The sequence below is a fragment of the Phalangium opilio genome, unplaced genomic scaffold, assembly GCF_054372755.1.
Source record: "Phalangium opilio isolate 3A_F unplaced genomic scaffold, DU_Popi_V2 ptg000105l_1, whole genome shotgun sequence".
Taxonomy (NCBI): Eukaryota; Metazoa; Arthropoda; class Arachnida; order Opiliones; family Phalangiidae; genus Phalangium; species Phalangium opilio.
The window spans coordinates 6,701,791-6,725,589 of NW_028324207.1; the positions used below are offsets into that span (position 1 = coordinate 6,701,791).

At 36.6% G+C, this 23,799-nt stretch overlaps 1 protein-coding gene across 1 annotated transcript; it reads right to left on the reverse strand.

The window, feature by feature from the left end:
* Positions 1-1,420: 1,420 nt before the first annotated feature.
* LOC149628475 (uncharacterized) lies at positions 1,421-20,229 on the reverse strand. Its single transcript, XM_089851749.1, has 10 exons — positions 20,032-20,229; positions 11,029-11,161; positions 10,761-10,965; positions 9,356-9,601; positions 8,655-8,825; positions 8,455-8,547; positions 4,192-4,260; positions 3,492-4,100; positions 2,320-2,543; positions 1,421-1,779 (listed from the first exon to the last, which is right to left on the reverse strand). Exons 2-10 carry the CDS (start codon positions 11,155-11,157, stop codon positions 1,615-1,617), a joined length of 1,911 nt encoding a protein of 636 aa, XP_089707875.1. The 5' UTR covers positions 11,158-11,161; positions 20,032-20,229; the 3' UTR covers positions 1,421-1,614.
* Positions 20,230-23,799: the final 3,570 nt, after the last annotated feature.

Here is a 23,799-nt window from a genome sequence, read left to right on the forward strand (position 1 = left end):
CCCTTCTATAGGTTAAGGAAACCAGTGTACTAAATATTTGTGAAATCGGTTGAAACGCGCGGACTTTGTTGCATAGAGAAGACTTTTTTCATTTCTGGGCGCCATTTTTTAAGATGGCGGCGGAATCGAAAAATCTTTCTTAGTACGCGCCTACTACTTATGAGTAACGTTCCTGCAAAGTTTCAGACTTCTAGAGTAAGCGGTTTGGGCTGGGCGTTGATTATCAGTCAGTCTGTCAGTCAGTCAGTCAGGACTTTGATTTATATAGATATAGATGACGAGGAACTCTTCTCTGCCGTTGATTGCTTACCCTTAAACAAGCCAATTAATATTGAAGGCCGAGACGGTTTGAAAAGCCAGCTACAATCTCAGAGTTCTAATTTTATCACAGCCTTTAGTTTAGCTTAGAAGCTATAAAAAATGGTTGGAAGCTTTTTTAAAACTATCAAAGACGAATGCTTTAGTTTTTGTTTTATATTTTTGTATAAACAAATCCGTTTTTTTGTTTTGATTACATAATCTGTTTTATTTTATTAATTCGAAACTAAAAATTATAATAAATATATCACGTAGACTTTTAAAGGGATACAGTAATAATTTGTTAATTAAATCCATTAAGTTTACTTATTATAAATTAAAATGTAAACTAAAATTGTCATATTGAATATTAAAAGTTTTGTAAATTTTAATTACGACATCATTTGGTTTTAGTAGTTTTACTTAAAAAGATAAAATTAAAGTTAAGTAACTTAATTAATTAAAATAGTTTGCCGTCAAAACTGGGACTTAACTCTGGTTAAAAGTCTGTAGCTTGCGACTTGTGTTTGTCGCGCCTTCGAAGGTATAAAAAATTCTTCAAAGCCTTTTCAAAAATATCAGAGACAACTGATTTAGTTTTTGTTCTATAATTTTATTTTTGCGCCCATCGCTAGATGGCGTGAAAGTTTTGGGGAGCATAATATAAGAGTTTAACTCCTCCTTCGTTTCGTCTTAACTCCTCCTTCGTTTCGTCTTCGTCACACCGCTTATTGGACGACGTCGAAAACCCCACCTTAATTTTCACCCTCAGCTGTCAGTCAACTCTAGCTTTAGAATATGTTCAATTACAAATCTACCCCCATGGTGGTTATACATAGTTTACTACCCTTTCTACCGATATTAGTCTGTTGATGTTAACCATGTAGTTTGGTTAAATTCAGTAAAGAATTGTGACAGTCCATAGAGATCAGACAGACAACTAATTTTCTAAATTATACATAAGATAAAAAAATTCATTACAAGGATTATAAACCAAATAGAAGAATATCTGAAACGTTTATCGAACAGTTTTGTGGTGTAACTAACAACCGCCAACTTCCAGAATATCAATGCAGAAAATGTAGATTGGATGAGTTGAAAAAACAGACAACTTTCCTATGCGTTATATTTCCTTTTTAATAATTTTTTACAAAACTGTAAAACATGAACATATGAAATAATTTTTCTGGGTTACATTTGATTCTTACTTTGGACAGAGTTTATAGTATTAATCAGTTAGACAAATAACAGTATTGCTGTTTTGGTCGTCACAAATTCGCTCAATGACAACCGGGTCCACAGTAGATGCATTACTGATTACTGAGAACATCTTTTGGCTTTACATTCAGATCTTTCTGGTATGTCCTTTCCCAACTTAAGGTTGAAGACTAAAGCCGAATGATCGCTAACTCTATCTGTCACTTCAACTAAGGACGTGTTGATGTCATAGGGCGAGGTTACAAATCCATATGACGCGATGACCTAAGGAGGAGTAGTTTACAATTGGTTACAACTATTAAATAGTTCTACATAAGGAAACTATAAAAATTTATTATATTCAGAAAGTAGGGTTCTAGCGAAGGGCATTCCGAAATGGATATTTCGCAAATGAGAATCGAAAAAAAAACTGGTCGATGTTTGGAAATAGTGTTGAAAGCTGTCAGACTTTCTGAGAAAACTCAATTTCTAAGCAATTTTAGCATATTTGAAATAGTTAAAGGAAACATTTTAATAATTATTGGTTTAAAACTTAGGTAATGTGCAAATAATTTTGGTTAACCATTCGACCGATTCCAACTCAACCAAAATAACACTGTCCTAGGTGCATTTACTTGGGTAAGGTTATAATAACATTCTCAAAGCTACTTTCTATCGAACAAGATTCCGTTGAACAATACCGACAGGCTCTTATGGCATGCCCATTCTTTTAAGATTATGGTTCAAAGGGACAGAAGAAGAAAAATACTTGGAAGTTCCGTGGAATTAGATGTTTCTGTTTCTATAACGTGAAAAAAAAATTACCTGATCCAGAGCATTTCCTCCGACGTGAGTTTGAGGACTAGACATAGTAACTATTTCAGACTCAGTTCGGTCGAGGAATTCTCCAACTACGTTTTCATCCTTCCAATTGAAATCTCCAACCATGACACCTTCGGAGTACTCAAGGAGCGGCTCTTTGTACAGATTAGTAATATGAATAAGACGATTTACCACTACATCGTCGACTATGTCGTATTCATCACGGCCTGGAAAAAGAATTACATTTTATAACCATCAGTATCATAAGAATTTAAAAAAATCATTGTATGAGGAAATCGTAGTTTCTGAGAGTTAAAAATTGAGGAATTCCCTAAACCATTAAAACCGTACTAACAATAAATAGGACACTTCCCATTGCCTTTATGTTAAAATTGTTGAGGAAATGTGGTTTCAATTATAAGGGTTTTTAAAGAGTTATTTTCACACGAAATAACTTTCCTTATTTTACATTATGCAAATAATTCTTTGCATTTAGATACGTAGAATTTGAATACCTACTATTCTACATGATGTAGGATTTTATGTAGCTAAAGGGTAATGGTTGGTTGATTAAGAAGGAGGCTGACTATTTGTATGAAGAATTTAATCCCGTACTGCTTTGTCCCTATAGTAAATGGTTGTGGTACATGTTTAATTAATCCTTCCCGGCGTTGTGCGAATGCAACTCAGATTGTCCGCAGAATAAACAATTGCGTCATACCAAACAGTTAAGTACTAAGGGACTTCGCTTTTGGTTTTAAATTTGACTGTTTTTCATTCAACAAAGCCCGATTTACCTCTGTTGGGATCTCTAACGGTAAATCAGGAATCTAGTTTACCGGTAAAGTCATGTTCAAAATGGAAGAGCTCGCAAAGAAGCCCAATTGCTAAATGTTACGACGTCACTATACCACGGTCAGTGGAGGCCGTTGGTATGCATCCAATGGAAATGATAAATAGATCCTTTTCAAGTGTCGGCGTTAAAATTGAGCCCAAAGATGTTGAATTTTGCTTCATACAAAATGACTTTCTGATGGACTGGTAACCTTAAAGCTCTATCTAACGTCTATAAACTATATACCTGATATTCCGCCTTAACCTTATTTGAAGCTGATACTACTAAAGGGGTCTGTTAGTCTTCATTTCATTAATTTATAATACCAATTTTGTCTTACTCTGGTCAGGATAGGTAGAAGGTCGCCGATACACTACGGTGAACATAAACGACTCTACCCCCTTCCTGCAGCACTTTTTACAACTGTAAGTGGCAGTGATATCGAAATTGACAATATTGTCACCGTAATCTTCCGCAGTGTTTCGTTTCATAGTAATCTTTGTCATCGGTCTCTTAGGATCGGTTGTTCTCCATGCCACGAGAATTCCTCCACCTCGGCGATTATTTTCCCCACCAGATTCACAGTAAGCGTTATTTTGATTAAGACCATCCCTTCGGTTTTGACGTATTAATTCATACTCTGCCCCAAGTCCAAGAAAGGCGCGAATTTCTGGATCGCCGTGATCTTTAGTCAACCATGACTCGACAAAGGCGATAATACGTGGCTGGTGAATGTTAATCAAAGCCTTTAACCTCCTGATTTTCTCGTTCATGCTGGAGGTTTTATTGTAGGGATTTATGCTGCGAATATTAACGTAAAGGACCGGGATGGTCACGTGGGTACAGATGCATTCCTCTTCGTCCGAGTCACTGTCATCGGAACCGGTACGATATCGTTGCTTTTGTCTCCACTGATGTCTGGGATAGGTCCGTGATTGCTGTTCATATTCTTCAAGGTATGAATGAAATAATGGCAAGCAAAATTCAGACAGTGTCATGTTACGTTACTTTGCTATTTTTTAAACGAAATCATAATGTACCTGTTTTTTCAGAATATCTTTGTTTCTGGCGACGCTTTGCTTCATACTCCTCTTCTTGACTTTCTTTACCTTAATATTGTAAAATATTTATGAGGTAAAGCATACATTAACACCTGGAAACGAGACTGCATTATTACGCGCAACTTCAAACAGAAAGAGGAAAATGGGGTAATTTCAACGTTTCATTAGCGCGGGTCTCAATACTGCGTTAAAGGGAGTGACCATACTAGCTATTATATAAAACCGAGAAGTATCATCTCCGACTAAACGCCCAATGTAGACCTTGCTGGGAGAACAATTGCGCATGGACAAAGAGAGGTTTCTATTCTGAGAGAGCGGTAGCTCTCTTAGATAAGACTTCATACTGCTTTTAATGTATAAGGAGGGTTTTTTGTTTAGATGTAGTTTTTTTTGTATTGTATTAATTCATTCGAAAAAATTCCACAGAACTACAATTCGGGCCCTTAATATGTGGTTAAAATTTCAAAGAGATCCATAAATTAGTTTATTTTATAAAAAATAAAGTTGCTAAGGGTGGTTTTCATTTCCATAAAATTAATCACACCTTTTGATGCAAAACAGAAATTTTTCCCATAGAAATTACATGGGAAATTTTTCGAAAAAAACAAATCGGTTATTCGTGATTTAGGAAAACTATACGTTGGTTAGTTTTGGGAACGGTCTTAAATTAAACTTTAAACTATAATCTAGGATCATTTTTCTTGTTATTAAGAAAAATTAATTTTAAGTATGTTTAACTTAAATTTTAAAAACTACCCCAATCTGCGATATTTTAGCATTTATCCACTGTTTTATTAGGAAATATCAGCGAGACCAATGTTGGCCTTTTTTAACGTATAGTTGCCTCATAATAATCCGATTGTTTCTTCTTAATGCCTTTTGGTTGGAATGGCCTATCGATAGTGAGATAAGACGGCTTTAATATTGTTGCAGTGACGTTGACGCGGCCGCTACAGCGACGCCTTCAAAACACACGGGTCTAAATTGTCGCGGATATAGTCAAATTCAGACTAGCTTAATAAACATTTTAACTTTTCCCTGCTAATTATTCTGGATTATCAATAAGAGATAATTAAACTAGACTCCCAATTAAAGATAAATAAACTAGATTACGAATTTAAGTAATTAAAGTAGTTTACCAATTAAACGTTCTTAAAATAAAATATCAATTAGAGGTAATTAAACTAGATAACGAATTAAGAGTTACTAATTAAATAACCAATTAAGGGTAATTAATCTAGATTACCAATTAAGGGTAATTAATCTAGATTATCAATTAAGGTAATTAATATTATCAATTAAGGGTAATTAATCTAGATTATCAATTAAGGGTAATTAATTTAGATTACCAATTAAGGGTAATTAATTTAGATTACCAATTAAGGGTAATTAATCTAGATTATCAATTAAGGGTAATTAATCTAGATTATCAATTAAGGGTAATTAATCTAGATTACCAATTAAGGGGTAATTAATCTAGATTACCAATTAAGGGGTAATTAATCTAGATTACGAATTAAGGGTAATTAATCTAGATTACCAATTAAGGGTAATTAATCTAGATTACGAATTAAGGGTAATTAATCTAGATTACCAATTAAGGGTAATTAATCTAGATAACCAATTAAGGGTAATTAATCTAGATTACCAATTAAGGGTAATTAATCTAGATAACCAATTAAGGGTAATTAATCTAGATTACCAATTAAGGGTAATTAATCTAGATTACCAATAAAGGGTAATTGATCTAGATTACCAATTAAGGGTTACCGACGACCGGTAAATAAGCTAGATTACCGACGACCGGTAAATAAGCTAGATTACCGACGACCGGTAATTAAGCTAGATTACCGACGACCGGTAATTAAGCTAGATTACCGACGACCGGTAATTAAGCTAGATTACCGACGACCGGTAATTAAGCTAGATTACCGACGACCGGTAATTAAGCTAGATTACCGACGACCGGTAATTAAGCTAGATTACCGACGACCGGTAATTAAGCTAGATTACCGACGACCGGTAATTAAGCTAGATTACCGACGACCCGTAATTAAGCTAGATTACCGACGACCGGTAATTAAGCTAGATTACCGACGACCGGTAATTAAGCTAGATTACCGACGACCCGTAATTAAGCTAGATTACCGACGACCGGTAATTAAGCTAGATTACCGACGACCGATAATTAAGCTAGATTACCGACGACCGGTAATTAAGCTAGATTACCGACGACCGGTAATTAAGCTAGATTACCGACGACCGGTAATTAAGGTAGATTACCGACGACCCGTAATTAAGCTAGATTACCGACGACCGGTAATTAAGCTAGATTACCGACGACCGGTAATTAAGCTAGATTACCGACGACCGGTAATTAAGCTAGATTACCGACGACCGGTAATTAAGCTAGATTACCGACGACCGGTAATTAAGCTAGATTACCGACGACCGGTAATTAAGCTAGATTACCGACGACCGGTAATTAAGCTAGATTACCGACGACCGGTGATTAAGCTAGATTACCGACGACCGGTGATTAAGCTAGATTACCGACGACCGGTGATTAAGCTAGATTACCGACGACCGGTGATTAAGCTAGATTACCGACGACCGGTGATTAAGCTAGATTACCGACGACCGGTGATTAATAAGCTAGATTACCGACGACCGGTGATTAATAAGCTAGATTACCGACGACCGGTGATTAATAAGCTAGATTACCGCCGACCGGTGATTTAGTCGCATTACCGACGACTGGTAATTAAGCTAGATTACCGATGAACGCGCAACGCCCTAAGACTTTTTCTCCCATATTTTCTAAACAATTTTAATTAATATGAAGACTGAAGTGACAGATATTAATAAAAACTGTCATTGTAGACAAAGACTGGAAAGTGTAAAAGATAAGGTTTGAAAATGAACTGCCTGAAGTAACAGATATTAAAATTTTCACTTTTGAAGACATCATTATAAAACATCAATTATTTTAAAAAATTCTTATCTTACTTTTTTTCACCAAAATTTCATTTTCGCAAAATATTTTTCAGCAATATTTACCCAAGTATTTTGTCCTCAATAGTAGTTGTCACCTAGAAGGGTTTAAGGGATACTATCTTGGTACTGGTTTTACTTTCAACTAACATTTGATTCTAGGAGATTCAAATGCTTGGATATCTGAAAAGATTTCTCTTGAAGAGTTTAAATTTTTATATTTTGAAATTGAAAATATTGCGAAGCGGAAAATAATATAGGCCTTTTCTTTGTGATTTAGTTATTAGTGTCGAAAAGATCTGTAGATTGATCGTGATCTTTGAGAGCAACACAGCACGTTAATATTTAATACTTTGAAAGCTTTACAATTTAAGAATACGTTTTGTAAAGTTTTAATACGGTTTATATTTTATAAGCTCTCAACGATTTTCTCTCGTTATAGGGTCGAATTTTCTACCTAATTTTGATAAAAAATAAAATGTAAAGCCGTAGTATTTTCAAAATAACGCGCATGTTCCTTTTTAAAATACTTTCCCGAAGTAATTTTGGTGAAAAAAAGTAAGATAAGAATTTTTTAAAATAATTGATGTTTTATAATGATGTCTTCAAAAGTGAAAATTTTAATATCTGTTACTTCAGGCAGTTCATTTTCAAACCTTATCTTTTACACTTTCCAGTCTTTGTCTACAATGACAGTTTTTATTAATTTAATATAGTTCCAGGGAGAGAAAGGGAGATGCCGCGTGAATAGCGCGAGGTGTCTCTCTTTTGGGTGGGGGAAGTAAATTTCCCAGCCAACGGGGGTAGTATCGCCCGGGCCACCGCGAGCGCTACTGCGCAAAATCCAAAGTTTTTATCTCATGTAGCGACTATTCGCGCATGCTCAATGATCCACCGAATGACCCAAGGTAGAGAGAGAGAGAACATAGTATTTCATACCCCCGTTTTCAACCCCTACCCGCTAGATACGAGTTCTGTTAGCATTAGGCGGCTTCTCCCTTTCCTCCCTGATAGTTCCAACCTTCAGAGAAGTTTTGAAATTAAAATAAGGATTTTGTACTGTTCAAAAATCTACGCTTAAGGTTTTTCCCCAGGTTTTAACACGATCAGAAACGTATTGGGCTTAGCTTTTGAATTGCTGATATTCCAAAACGATACACACTGATGTTTCTGTTATATATGCATAGTTTAGTTTTTGTTGATATTTATATTTATTTACCCGGTCATTAAAACCGAATATATATTTACCTTTTGTTTTGGAATTAGGTACAAAAGCAGTAGCCGTTGCTCCAGACCCTGGTTTCGGCTTCATAGCGTCAGTGGGATAACTCATCGTCTCACCTGAAAGAAAGAGATGTTTCGGGCATAAATTATTAGTTTAAATAAATTTTAAATTATCGCATTTGAAAATTTTCCACTCAGGTGTCTGTACAACAAAAAATGCCTACCTTGCATAGCTCTTCCCATGTTCACCATATTTTGTGATTTTCGCATTCCGTTGATGTATTCTCCATTAGGCATATTTGGATTTGCTTCCAGCTTCGCCTCCATTTGTTCGTAAAGAGCCATTCCTTTCGCTTCCAATGCTTTTCCGGCTTTTATATCCACAGCTTGAGCGGCTAGTAAAAATAGCAGGTGAGACGTATAATTATATTGTTCTACAGTAGACCCAAGCAGTTTTCCCCCATATTGAAGAGTAATTTCAGATAGTTAAGTTAAGGCTCTTTTAGACGATCCAACTTTTTGACTCAGCTCGATGGGTCAAAAAGTTGTACCAACTTGGAAAAACTTTTGAAGGGAAAAGTGAAGTAAATCCTTCTATTTTCACAGACTAAACTTTTACCGCCAAATGGAAATTTTTAAGCGACACCTACCTTGGCATTTACGAAATAACCCGCGATAAAGGCTTTTTTTTAAAATTCATTTTGATTGGTTGGAAAAATGAAATTAAAAGGTTGAGACAGCAAAAATTGGACCACTGATCCAATTTTTCCTTGCCAACTATTTTGGTGACTCAACTCATCCAGAGTCTATTCACTCGATCCAACTAGTTGAGGCAACTCGAGTTGACCCATGAAGCCGAGTCAAAAAGTTGGACGTCTGAAAGAGCCTTTAGATACTGAGTTAAAAAGATGTTCTCAGTACTTACAGCTGGCCAAACTTTTCTGAACCATTTTTCCAGCGCCGTACCCGGCCAAACCATCAGAAACGGGCATTAAAGCGAGATCAAATATGTCTCCGGGATTCGGATTCTTCACAGCATTCTCAAGAGCAGCGACATATCCAGTTGATTCGTTGGTGATAAGGGTCGTCCCAACATCCATAACAGTTCCGCCGTAAATTCCTCCTCCAATAGCACCAGCCGGACCGCCAAGCAAAAACCCACCAGCACCGCCTATGATTAAAACATCACAAATTCACAATCAATGATACTATCTTAGCGAACCAGTATTTCATCTAATGAAACAGCATGTCATCTCACAAACTATGATATGTGATTTTCAGTGCGTTCAACTTGATGAAAATTTGAGCTTAAACTAGATGAACATTAATAACGTTAAGAAATTTGCGAGTATTTTAAAAGTATAAAAACACAGTTTGTTTTGTTATGGGCATACTTCGCCACACTGTGTCGAAAGGAAAGGCGTCACGTGAATCGTGAATGCTCTTACAAAAGCCAGAGAATAACGAAATTACACACAAGTGGTTGAAGGGGTAACGGTATCCAAGGTAACCAGGGAACAATAAAATATCAGTTTTTGTGCAAGTTAACCGAGATTCCCGTTTATTCTCCCTGCAGAAATGAATGTACGGGGTAGAAACTTCTTTCAGCGTGCTACACAGTGAATTTTGCTAAAAGATTTAAATGCACACGTAGAGAAATTAAAAGATTGTCTCAATACCGTTAATAGAAAAAAGAAATGAAAATAAAAAGGACATATGTCAACGAGTTTTCAAAGAACGTGTTCGTAACCTACTGTTTAATTAGCTACGTTAAACTGTGTTGCAATATTCGATGGCAGAGAACTCATTTCATTAGGCCTAATATCATTATTAAGGTAATGCGACTATTCATTTAATTACTAAACTACTAGACATTTTCCCTGTGTAAAACCAACAGAAAATATCAAATCGAATCTCATTCATAAAATTGAGATTTTAGTCGCAACTTTTCCCGATATAACTGAACCACTGTGTGGAAACAACGCATTATTTGAGCTAAGAGCATTAAACACACATGGAGTGGAATGGAGATACGACGCGTGGTTCTTTTAGGGCAGCGCCATGTCGCGGGCAGTATTGAAACTTTTTCGACTCAAACCATAGCCATAACATGATCTCCGAGTCGAAAAGATTCTGGACTCTCCCGCTAGGGGCAACAAAAGGCGATGCCATTGGAAACACTGGAGTTCCAGCTTATCACTCCATTCCATTTGTGTTTAATGGTCTTAGGTCTGAGCAAAGAAGTACCATCTCAGTAACACCTTGGTTATTCAATCGCATTTTATAACTTGCTCATAGATGATAGCGTAAACATACTAAGAACATCCTACCGGCAAGTACGCCCGTAGTTCTTGTGGCACTCTTCATAGCTTGATTTCCTCCTTCGGTATCTCCGCAAGCGTAATGTATAACGCCTTTAGCATGGCCGACAATGGGTATGCCGTCAGCCGCCTTCATTAAACCTTTACCGCATCTCTTTTGCGTCTCAATGGCTCCATCAGTGTCACCAGCCAACACTTGAACTACTGATGTCACCTTCGAATAAAAACCACCCAATTAGATCAAAGCTAACGCATTACATTTCAATTGCAAACCAACTTGAGAAACACCGGGACATTCTCTGAAGAAGTTCTCTTGCGTTCTCGCAGCTCCGTCGGTATCACCACAGACTAACTGAACTGTTGATTTCGCTTGAGAAACTATCGGAATGGAGTCCGTATTCCCCATAACTCTGCAATATCAGAAACACATTATTTGTAGTATATAGAAGGTTTACACACACAGAGGATACATATCATTTACACTAAGAGGCGGGGCTACCTGGAGGGCAAAAACATGTCTGCTTTTGTCCTCCAGGTAGCCCGGCTTCCAAGTGTAAATAGTATGAACCCTCCATGTATGTAAACCATCTATGGGATGAACCGCCGATCGGTAAGTACTACAATATAATAGGAGACTGCCCTTAAGATTTCACGAGGCACAGGTAAAACTAAATTAAATTCAGCGTAATTGAAAGATATACTAGCACATAATAGTTTGAAAGTCTTCAAATGATAACGATTTAATTAAGATTGTTCCGAAAAAATATCTTGTATGTTTGGTATGTACTAAGAAGATTAAAAAAGGGTTGGCCTGAAATGGAGATACGGCGTGTGGTTCTTTTAGGGCAGCGCCTCTCTAACGCCACGTAACGACCAATTTTGAATTTTTTTCGACTCAAACCATAGCCAGTCGAAAAGATTCGGGACTCTCCCGCTAGGGGCGACGATAGGCGATGTCATTATAGTCCGTGAGCCAGGTGATTTTGCGGTAACCTCCGTGGTGGCAAAATTTTGATTGTGCCACTTGATACCTTATGACCCCAGTATAAGATTAAGCCATGATAACCCGCTGGATAAGGGTGCTTTTGTGAGCTACAGAGATCAAAAGGTCAAATTTGCAATTTTTCATTTGCTTTGTAACTTTTTGTTTTAATTCCGATTTTAACGCGGATATATTCATTGTTCTCAGAATTTTATGGGCTTTTCTATGCATATTCAAATCTATGTCGATTACCAGTTGGTCGCTAGGTGGTGCTGATAACCTGATGTTAATAAATCCTGAACCCCTAGCCCAAAAATAGTCATAAAAATATACATTTTAATGATTTTGGCCCGGGGAATTCGAATATGCAAGTCCCAAATAGGTTATCCTTTCCTAAAATTTAGTTAATATACAGATTAATCGTTTTGTATAATAGATGGCGCTAAGATGTTTTAATAAAACCTACGCCACGAGGCGAGGAAGCCATTTTTTCCAACAGTGAATTGATAGGAAAGGTTTATTTCAGTTTAATTTGCCTCGCGTTATACTAAAATCCACATCGATATTATATTTACCTTGCTTAGTGTAACTAAAAAATGGATAAGCCATCGACGACTAATACATTTGGTAGTGCGAATAGACGAATCGCTGTAAACAAAAAATAATGCTTTATACATATGACGGTGGAAGATACAGAAGAAAATCTTGTTAAAATAAAATATTTAGATTCATGGGAATCGTTACTAGGAGCTGCTAAGATTAGACGACACGAAGCAAGGTATGGTCCCATTTCTCCCAATTCTGTGTTTCCCAAAATACATTTTTATCCCAAACTTTCTGATTCCCAGTTCTCCCAATCTTATATTTCCCAATCGGAATTTTTATCCCAAACTATCAAACTATTCAATTCTCATTTCTCCCAATCGAATGGTTTCGTCTAATATTTTATGCTGCAAAGGGTTGGTTTCAAATCGGCTTTGATTATTTTTAATGCGAATAGGTTAGGTTAGGTTAGGTTAGGTTAGTTTAGGTTAGTTTAGGTTAGGTTCAGGTTAGGTTCAGGTTAGGTTCAGGTTAGGTTAGGTTAGGTTCAGGTTAGGTTATGTTCAGGTTAGGTTAGGTTAGGTTAGGTTAGGTTAGGTTAGGTTAGGGTTTGGTTAGGTTAGGTTAGGTTAGGTTAGGTTAGGTTAGGTTTGGTTTGGTTAGGTTTGGTTTGGTTAGGTTAGGTTAGGTTCAGGTTAGGTTCTGGTTAGGTTAAATAATTTTCCTACCAATTAATGTGAAGTGTTATTCTAAATGTATTATATTTTTCTGCTAGATCCACGAGAAAGTTCGTGTTTTATAAATCATTTAACTATGGTACGCCTTTTCCAAAATATTCATGTTTAGCTTCATTGACTTTTCAAATAATATGCCTTTTCCAAAACATTACTGTTATGTTATGTTAGGTTAAGTTTGGTTTGGTTAAGTTAGGTTAGTAATATTTTATAAATCATTTAACAATGTTACGCCTTTTCCAAAATATTGACGTTTAGCTTCATTGACTTCTCAAATAATATGCCTTTTCCAAAACATTACTGTTATGTTATGTTAGGTTAGGTTTGGTTTGGTTAGGAGGACGTCTCTTCCTCTTTGGAGCGGTTATACACTTCAAGTAAGTGTATCCCTTATGAAATGAAAAAATAAATAAATAAAACCATCAAATTCTACTCTATTTGAGTCTTTTTGGGTATGCAATATTGGGTTAATTGGAATAGGAGAACTGGGAATTTTGTTGAATGATGTTTGGGTAAATGGGAATTGGGTGTTTTAAATTGGGTGAAATAGGGGGCAACCTGTTCGTTGGACCACCAAACAGAAAATACAAGGTTCAGGAGGAAAGAATAAAACAACTAAAAAGGGAACTGGATGCGGGGAGAAAAACTCCATTTGAATATCTAGGAATCATAAAATGGAAATTCAAACTAAACTGAATATGTAAAACATATCATTGTTAATAAAACAAAAAAATTCTCTTTGAATTTATTAACATATGTTTTATGCTGAATTGGGAGAAAAGAAATTGGGGGAAAAGACATAGTGTTGGGTCAAATGGGATTGGGAGATATGGGAATTGGGAGAAACGGTTTGGGTTAAATGGGAGTAAATCCGAAGCAATCTTGGAACTATCAAATAGCCTGTTGGAGGGAGAAATACCTGATATTAGATACCATAGAAAATGTCGTTCCATATTCACAATGAACAAAACACTTCTGTCTATTGAAAGGAAACATTCCGAGGGTGATTCAACTCAAGAAGGATCTCCAGCGCCGATCAGAAGATCTTTTCGCCAGGCACCAACAACTTCTTTAGTATGTATATTTTGTCAAAAAGCCAACAAGTGCGTAAAGGGTGTTAAAACTCGTGAACCACTAGTACATTCCGGACTCAGTAAAGTAGTTTCTTCGCCTTGTAATTACTGGGAAAGAAAATGGATCAATATCTCAAAGATCTCAAAGTGTTATAAACTCAATTGCTCAAGATCTAATCTATGGAGTTTCTAGTGGACAAAAACGCGCTCCTAGGCATGTTTTACTTCCATTTGTTATAAAGTCTCTAACTGGCAATGTTGAACTCATTCGCATCCTAAACCGACTTGGTCACTGCGTCTCTTATACCGTTTACGAAGAAATCGAAACAGCCTTATGCCTTCAAAAATTTCAATCAACTGAAGATCAGGATACTGTTCTACCTTCAAACATTTACCCTTTGACTTTTACAACCCTAGTTTGGGATAACATCGATCGTCTTGAAGAAACAATAACAGGGGCTGGAACCTCCCATCGGGTCAATGGTATTGCAATTCAAGCACCAATGATTGGTCCCAAACAAGACTCGTCATTTACGGGTTTTCAGAAGACCAAGCAAAGAAACATAACAGCCAAGACACTTCCATTGCCTGACTATTTTTCCGGGGAGAGATCAGGGCCACCACCTATTAGGCCAATTACAGTTCCAGGTGACGAATACATCGGAAATTCTAATCTCAAAAATCATTTCTGGATAATGAGCCGTATTTATAGTTCCTTAACTCCGAGCTGGACGGGCTTTAATATTTTGATGAGAAGCGATCTCGACGTTGTTAAAGATTCAATTGGATATCTTCCGACTATCAACGCACCGGCGACCAGCCTGAACACCGTCAACGAAATCTTTACAAATAATGTCTCAACTCGAAATTGAAAATGTAGTTTGCGTTTTTGACCAAGCGATATACGCAAAAGCGACAGAAATAGCTTGGAAACGCCCTGCAAAATATAAAAGAATTGTTCTACGTATGGGAGAATTCCAAACTATCGGTGTCCTCCTTTCAACAATCGGGAAAAGGTTTAAGGATGCAGGGCTACGAGAGCTTTGCGTTGAATCGGGCATTATAGCTGAAGGAACTTTTGAAAGCGTTTTGAAAGGACGACAATACAACAGAGGTATCCGACTACACAAACTAGTTTTTGAAGCTCTTCTTCGACTCGCGTGGGACGAATTAAGTATATGGCTACTTCAGAAACATCCAGAAGAAGCTGAGACCGAAGAATATCTAAAAGCCAGTTTCGACAGCATTTGCCACGACCTGAAACAGCAAACTCTACAAGATCTATTTAGTAAAGAATCATGCCAAAAACTTCTGCATCTTTTTGAAGAATACCTTGATCTCATGCGCAATGGAAGCAAAGGTCATTTAGCAGCATTTTGGATGTCATATGTTGATATGGTTCAAATTGTCTAGGACCTCTTGAGAGCTTCGAGAGAAGGAAATTGGAGCCTGCATTTGCGAGCCATTCGAGCTATGATTCCATGGGTCTTTGCTTATGATATGGTTAACTACTCGCGATACTTACCCGTATATTTAAACAAAATGACTCATCTCGAAGAAACGCATCCCGATGTATTCGAAAATTTCAAGAATGGTGGATTTTCTGTTCAGGTTGGAGATTCGAACCCATTCGGTAAAATACCAGCAGATCAAACCATAGAAGTAACTATAAACAGGGACACTCAGACAGCTGGTGGAACCAAGGGATTCAGCCTTAAGACAGGAGCTCTAAACAGATACTATCTAACAGGGGAATACAGAAGTCTTTGTGTTAAACAGTTGCGCGATCTTACCTACTTTTCCGGCACTAAATTCTCGCACAAAGATTTACAAAAAAGCAGAATTGGCGAAGATCAAAAGGCCGTCAAAGTTTTAATGGATCTTCTGAATGATTGGATTAATCCAATGAGCTCTCCAAATACGGAACTAATTAGTCTATCCACATCGATGCTAGCCCCACCAGAAGTAACCGAAAATCTTCTGAACGCGCATGCAATTGGGGAAACGGCGTATAAATTGTTCTGCCAAAATAGGCTAGAAAGTGAAACTCCCACAGAAAAGTTTCACAGCACCATCCATAAAAAGAAACTGAAGACATTCACGGATATCACAAGAAAGTCAAGAACACTTAAAAAATCTAAATACCGAGGTGGTCTTAAAAGCTGACCGAAATCTATTCGCCCACATGATTTTAATTGCACAAAGCCGAAGTCTCGATACGAAAGATGTTCTTGCACATCCCCTAAGTCCAATTCCATGGGCGTTAGCTACATCAGACGGTTCTTTGCGAAAAACGAACAAATCGACTTTGGCACATGGTATTGAAAAGAGTGCCTGTTCCGTCGACCAAATTCCATCTCCAAGTGCCCTTATTATCGATGGAATGAATTTAATTCAAAAGATTAAGGGTGATGAACAGACATTTGGTGAAATATCCAACTATGCCTTAGCGGTGGTTCTCAAAGAAGGTAGAGACAACAATCGAATAGATGTTGTCTTCGATGTTTATAAAGAAATGTCTATCAAAACACAAGAGAGACGCTTACGGGGTTCCGATTGTGGACCAACGTTCATGAATATTGCTCCATCTCACAAAGTTAAACAATGGAGAAAGTTTTTAAGAGTTTCACACAACAAGCCTAGCCTTATTACCTTTCTTGTAGAAGAGTGGAAGAAACCTGAAATTAGGGAACGACTAATGAAGAAAACACTTTTCATTACAAATGGAGATCAGTGCTTTCGTCTTACAGAAGAATGCTGGACTGAGGTCGATTTAAAATCGACTCACGAGGAAGCCGATACCAGAATTTTTCTTCACGCTAATCATGCATCAAAAGAGGGATACAAGGCTATTGTCTTATCTGCGGAAGATACTGACATGCTAATATTGAGCCTATCCATTTGCAGTCAAATTTCTAATCAAATGTACCAAAAGGTGGGCAGCAAATGTCGTCGAAACATTCGTGATATTTCCAAGTTGTACAGTGCTCTCGGGTCAGATGTTTGTGAAGCCCTTGTCGGCCTTCATGCGTTCACCGGCTGCGACACAGTAAGTGCTTTCGCTGGGAAAGGAAAACTAAGAGCATTAGAAATTATTAAGAAAGAAAAAAGGTTCCAAGCTACCTTCTCAAGACTGGGAAAATCGTGGGAAATGACAGAAGATTTGCTGAAACAACTCGAAGAATTTACATGCCGCATGTACGCTTCCAATGAAAAAGTCTGTGATATCAATGAATGTCGATATTTGTTATTTTGCTTAAAAAGAGGTCAGCCCTCATCTGCGCAGTTGCCTCCATGCAAGGATTGCTTACAACAACACTCTAAACGTGCCAACTACCAATGTGGCATATGGAGAAGGTGCTTAAAGCAAAATTACAGTATTCCCGATCCAACTGAACACGGCTGGAAAATGGATAGCCTTGGAAATTTAGAAATTGAGTGGATGACTGGGTTTCCAGCTCCCTCATCTGTAATTGAATTTATGAAGTGCAATTGCACCAGAATTTGCAAATAAGGCAATTGCACTTGCATCGACAATGGGCTCAAATGCACGGAGCTGTGCAAATTCACAAAATGTAGTAACCAGAAACCAGCCAAAGAAATCGATGACTGCCAGTTAACTACAAATGAGTCTGACTATGAGGATGAGTGAACTAAGCAATAAATAAATTATGTCGAAGACATTGAAATTGATAGCGTGTTATTTTGTTTTATCATTAATAAATTTTTGTTTAGTCAAAAGGAAAGATGATATTTTATTTTGATGGATTCCTTGCCGTGTGAAAGTATAACCTATTTAGGACTTGCATATTCGAATTCCCCGGGCCAAAATCATTAAAATGTATATTTTTATGACTATTTTTGGGCTAGGGGTTCAGGATTTATTAACATCAGGTTATCAGCACCACCTAGCGACCAACTGGTAATCGACATAGATTTGAATATGCATAGGAAAGCCCATAAAATTCTGAGAACAATGAATATATCCGCTTTAAAATCGGAATTAAAACAAAAAAGTTACAAGGAAATGAAAAATTGCAAATTTGACCTTTTAACCTCTGTAGCTCACAAAAGCACCCTTATCCAGCGGGTTATCATGACTTAATCTTATACTGGGGTCATAACGTATCAAGTGGCACAGTCAAAATTTTGCCACCACGGAGGTTACCGGCAGCCAATATTTTATTTTCTGGCTCATGGACTATAGGTATGGTTTTATTTATAACGTTGCACGATGGCCATTACCAATACATGGTTTGATTCCGTCAACTTCCAGCAAAACTTTGACATCCGAAAGCGAACTTTTAAATTTAGAAGCTTTCTAATTTTAATTTACTAATTTAAACCACTGTCTCTTCAAGAAAGTGTTTGGTCGAAACTATGGACATGTGGGTGTAAAGTATAGTATCAACAATACCTTGAACACAATCACTTCATTGTACCTTTTTCCAATGTTTAATTTCATAATTTTAAATTAAATGAATTGTTAGAACCTAGACCTAGTATATTTTTGGAATGAAAGTTTCAATGGAAATGTTTTATATTACTGTTAAGAATGTTGAAATAGCGCTACCTTTAATCTAATCTGTGTTTTTCTTTCTGTTTGTTTACAGTTAGGTGCCTAACCCCGTCTGCCACAGCTAACCTATAGCGCTCAATACTAACTGTTACCGTTAACCTCACGAAGTTTTGATTGAAACGAGAGGAAAATTCTTTTAACCAGTAATCAAAATAGGCTTCCCGCTTTCGGCATCAAATCCAAATTTCAAATAAAATAAATATCTTTGGATATAAACTTATTATTCAGCCAGTATACCAGGCATATTAGATTTAATTCAAAAACATGTACCTTTTAAGCATAGATAACCCAGCAAATACAGAATTAACGCAGCAATACACCTTAACTGTCTACTTATACAATAACACCACCACCGAGAGAATAGATTAGATCAACTTTCTTATCTCATCGGCGAGACAAGGGTCTTAGTTTTGCTTAATCGTCAGTCTTTTCGAGTTCCAACACGGTATTTGTATAAGTTAGGGTTAGGGGTGTGCGAATATTCGATCTCTAATTATGTACTCGCGTTTCGGATAGATTAATCGAAACGACGGTTGAAATTCATATTTGATAAACCAGCTTTTATTTCTAACTTTTAACGATTAAAAAACGTTAAATTGATCGAAGTAATTTCGATTACTGATCACATAAAATGTACGAAAATTTTATCAAATTTTCCAACTAATAGTTTCTCTTTATTATCCACCTCAAATATAAAACTAATCATCGGTTACTTAACAAATAGTAGGCAATAATGAAAATGTTTCTTAAAATCTTGAAATTTTTGGACTGTTTGAAAAAAAATCAAGATTTAGATTATTCGAATCAGTTTTCAAATGCGGCATTACTATTTATTCATTATTATCATTATAAATCATATAAATTTTATTCACAAATTAGTTCACAATATTATCCAACTCTCGACTCTATTAAATGTTCTTAATTTTTCAGTTCCCAAAATTTTTACAATCATAATTTGTCAATTAATCCTTTAATTAGAATGCAATCTACTTGCAATTCCTTTGCTAATATTTTTTATCTATTTTCAGACAATTTACCTTGTGTACAAAAACTAATCGGACATTATCTTCTAGATGTTACTAATTGTTTAATAAGTATTACTGAAAAACATTCAATGATTTGAATACTTCTATTATTTTAATTTATCCCAATTACTTTATCATTTATATGTTATTGTTAATGTCCATTGTATTTTATGTGTGCTCCAATTGCATAGTCTCGCGAGTTGTTTTGCAACTTTTTAATACACAATAAACTTCAATTTCATTTCATTTCATTACAATCGAAATCAAAAACACCTTTTTGCACACCCCTACGACATATTAAGTGTTTAGAAAACTAGCTAAAAATAAGAATTACATTTACTTACATTTAATTTTAGATGGTTTCACAGCTATTCATTTCACATCCAAGAACCTTTTTGTGGTCAGATCTAGCTCCAATTTACTGTGTACGTTCCTTTTATACAATCTGTAAAGTTTTACTTTGGTTTTTGGGAATGCCGAGTAGAAGGAAAAATCCCCGTTTCTATATCGTTCGATAGCGCGACGTTACACGTATTTGTATGTATATTCTCTTCTCTGCCGTTGATTGCGTAACTTTAAACAAGCCAATTCATATTCAAGGCCGAGACAGTTTGAAAAGCCAGCTACAATCTCAGAGTTCTAATTTTATCACAGCCTTTAGTTTGTATAGCGGTTTCGAAGCTATAAAAAATTGTTGGGTGGTTTTTTAAAAATATATATCAAAGACAACTGCTATAGTTTTTGTTTTATATTTTTGTATAAACAAATCCGTTTTTTTGCTTAGATAAACTGTTTTATTTTATTAATTCGAAACTAAAAATTATAATAAATATATCGCGTAGAGATTTAAAGGGATAGTAGCGTTTAATTACAGTAATAATTTGTTTATTAAACCCATTAAGTTTACTTATTATAAATTAAAATGTAAACTAAAATTGTCATATTGAATATTAAAAGTTTTGTAAATTTTAATTACGGCAATCATTTGGTTTTAGTAGTTTTACTTAAAAAGGTAAAATTAAAGTTAAGTAACTTAATTAATTAAAATAGTTTGCCGTCAAAACTGGGACTTAACTCTGGTTAAAAGTCTGTAGCTTGCGACTTGTGTTTGTCCCACCCGTGTTGGACTAATAATAGAATTGTTACCTGTTACTAGGCGATCAATGCTGAAACAGAAGCCACAGGGTGACGTCATAACTGTGTCCTTTCCTTCAGTATATAGGTATATAGACTAATTTACTTTCTTAGTTTTGGAAAGAGCATTTAGGGTAAAATACAAATTAAATTATTTGAATTAGTATTTCGACCGATCATTGGCCCACTGGTGAGATTAGAATTTGTTACATATATAGAGCAAATGTGGTACAAGAACGAGTTTTGCTTCGCAGATCTTAAAACTGCATTTATACACAATCCTCAGCGCAACAAGGACTCTTTTTGAAACACATAAAGCGAGAAAAAATTTAAATTAATATAGGTATTGCAACTTGGAATCAAGTTCAATTGATACGAGAATTTTTTTCTTTTGGAATTGCGTAGTTAAAACGTTTGTTATGAATCGAAATTTTTAAAACGAACGGGTGTAAATAAGGTAATTTGAAAAATTCAGAGTGTATGTATGAAAACATTTAGAATCTGTTCTCGTAAAAACTTAGTTTTGTCAAATTGCTAAGACGTGAAAACACAACATTAGCTTTAAGCATTTTCAGGGTGGATTAGATTACACGAACACTTATTTCTAATAAAATTTCACAATAATACTCGTAAAATAAGATTCCTCATTCTCATTATCAGCTTTATAAGCAGTGCCGTAGGTCTGACATTTATCATACATTCAGAATAGGTCTTCTTCTTATCTATGTGTTGTTACGCACAGATAACAAGAATTTGAACTTATAATCGTTCTTTATTAAAAGTTTACCTGTTTTGTTTCGAAGCAACACATTTTTTCCCGTTTTTTTGTATATTTTAGAATCATAACAAAATATACAAACAGAAGTATGCAATCAAATTTCAAATTGAAATAACTTTATTTATTTCTAATTTCCGACTCTTTTGGGTTTGAAATAGTCCTTGTATCCCTTAGAATCGATCCACTTAACTTCAGTCGACGAGAACTGAGATACTGTACCTTTCCAGCCTTTGCAAGTGCTATGCAGTTAGATTGTGACCAATGTGGTCCCGCTTGGTCGGGAAACCTTAGAGTCTAACTCACATAAAAATAATGACCTCGCGATGTTAAACTTCATAAAGATTTTTATAAATTCCGTATATAGGATAAATAGCAAATTATGGACTCGATTTTTTATACTTCTCTTTTAGACCACGTTGCGTTTTAGCTTTTGCATTGAATTGCGAGCTTAAAATGAATGCCAAGTTGAAAATGAAAGAATAATTGTACATATTGCGATGAAAACATAAATACATTCAATTATCCGGTGGTGATCTTTCAAACAAAAGTGAAGCCCACTCATGATACGATTGCAACATCTGGGTAGTGCAAGATCGTTGGCGTCGAAACCCAAATTGAGACGGGGGAATACAGAAGTGTCTTCGCAGAACCGACTAAGTTTTTCGGATAATATCCGTTCCATCAGTTTCCCGACAACACTGGTAAGTGAAATTGGTGTATAATTTTTCACATTGGTTCTACTGCCAGTTCCCTTAAAAACTGGAACAACATTGGCCAGCTTCCAACCATCGGGCAGTCTAGATAAGGCCAAAGATCGGTTGAAGAGGAGAACTAATGGGTGAACGATAGCCTTGGACTTGAGCTTGAGTAGCCTTGGAGTCACTCCATCTGGGCCACATGCGGAACCAATCTTCAGGCTGTTGATTGCACGAAGAACGTCTGACTGATCTATTGTTTCAAGTGAAAATTCTGGGCCAGACGGTGGATGTAATGGGTGGGTCAGAGCAGGATCCGGAATACTGAAGCTGTCGTAGAAGAAGTCGCTGAATAGGTCGGCGATGGAAGCAGAGTCTGATACCGGACCACCAAGCGCATCGAAGGAAGAGGGCGGAGGTAGCCGTGATTTCGCTCGAACGAAACTCTCTTCGGGAAGGAAACAAGGGGCCCGTGAAGATTATTGACATACGTATCATATGCCATTCTCGTGTTGCGTCGTAATAGGTTACTGAACCGTCTAAACTTATTCCAGTCGGCATCTCTGGTGGACTTCTTAGCCTTCTTGTAAAGATAGCTCTTAACGTGGCTTTGGTGTACAATTTCACCTGTAATCCAAGGACAGCGTGTCTTCCCTCGCAGGGTGATGGTCGGAATATTGTCGCGAACACAGGCCCAAAAAAAATCAAGCCAAAGCTCCCAAGTCTCATTTATATCTTCAAAGGAGAAACATACGTCCCACGGTGCATAGCGTACAGTATCGCATAGGTCATCCACGTTAAGATTCTTGTAGTTCAAAACAGTCCGTTTGACACTTTTTTTTAATAATTTGGGCAAGTCAAAAAGGCCGCACACAGCCTGATGATCGCAACGCGGCAAATTGTCGCACACGGTAGTTTCTGGCAATCATTAACAAAGACAAGGTCAAGGAAGTTATTACCCCTCGTCGGTTCAGCAACAGTTTGTTGTAATCCTAAACCCAGAATAGTCTCCACGAAAGTACGCTCATCTGCCCCAACTGGGTCTGGATTCGTCCAATTGACATGAAAGTTGAAATCGCCTATTATCGAGAAAATGTCATGGGACAGAAGGTTTTCGTGGAGATAGCCAAGTAATTCGCATAAGGAGTCGGTATACGCAGAAGTAGATGTAGGTGGGCGATAAACGCAGCCAATCACAGCTTTGCGACCACCAGAAGAAAATGAGGCGAAGGCAATTTCCAGAGGTACCCCATCCGCACAAGTGAGAAATTCGTCCGGAATTTCAATAGGCATAGGATTAAGATCGTCGCGTATGGCGAGAAGAACACCACCTGCGCGTGTAGGGCGATCACACCGAAATAAAACGTGATCGGATGCAAAGATCTCAGAGTCTAGAACCGAATTGTCCAACCATGTTTCGGTGAGGGCGTAGATGTCGTAATCCGATAGTGCTAAAAGCGAGAAGTCCCATAACTTGTTCCGAATGCTTCTGATATGATACCTTC

Excerpts from the sequence above, each read along its gene's own strand:
- LOC149628475 (XM_089851749.1), bottom strand. The coding sequence starts at position 11,157 with ATGGGGAATACGGACTCCATTCCGATAGTTTCTCAAGCGAAATCAACA. Across the intron at positions 4,101-4,191 it reads AAGATATTCTGAAAAAACAG|AATATGAACAGCAATCACGG; the intron begins GTACATTATGAT and ends CATACCTTGAAG. Across the intron at positions 1,780-2,319 it reads GAGGAAATGCTCTGGATCAG|GTCATCGCGTCATATGGATT; the intron begins GTAATTTTTTTT and ends ACTCCTCCTTAG.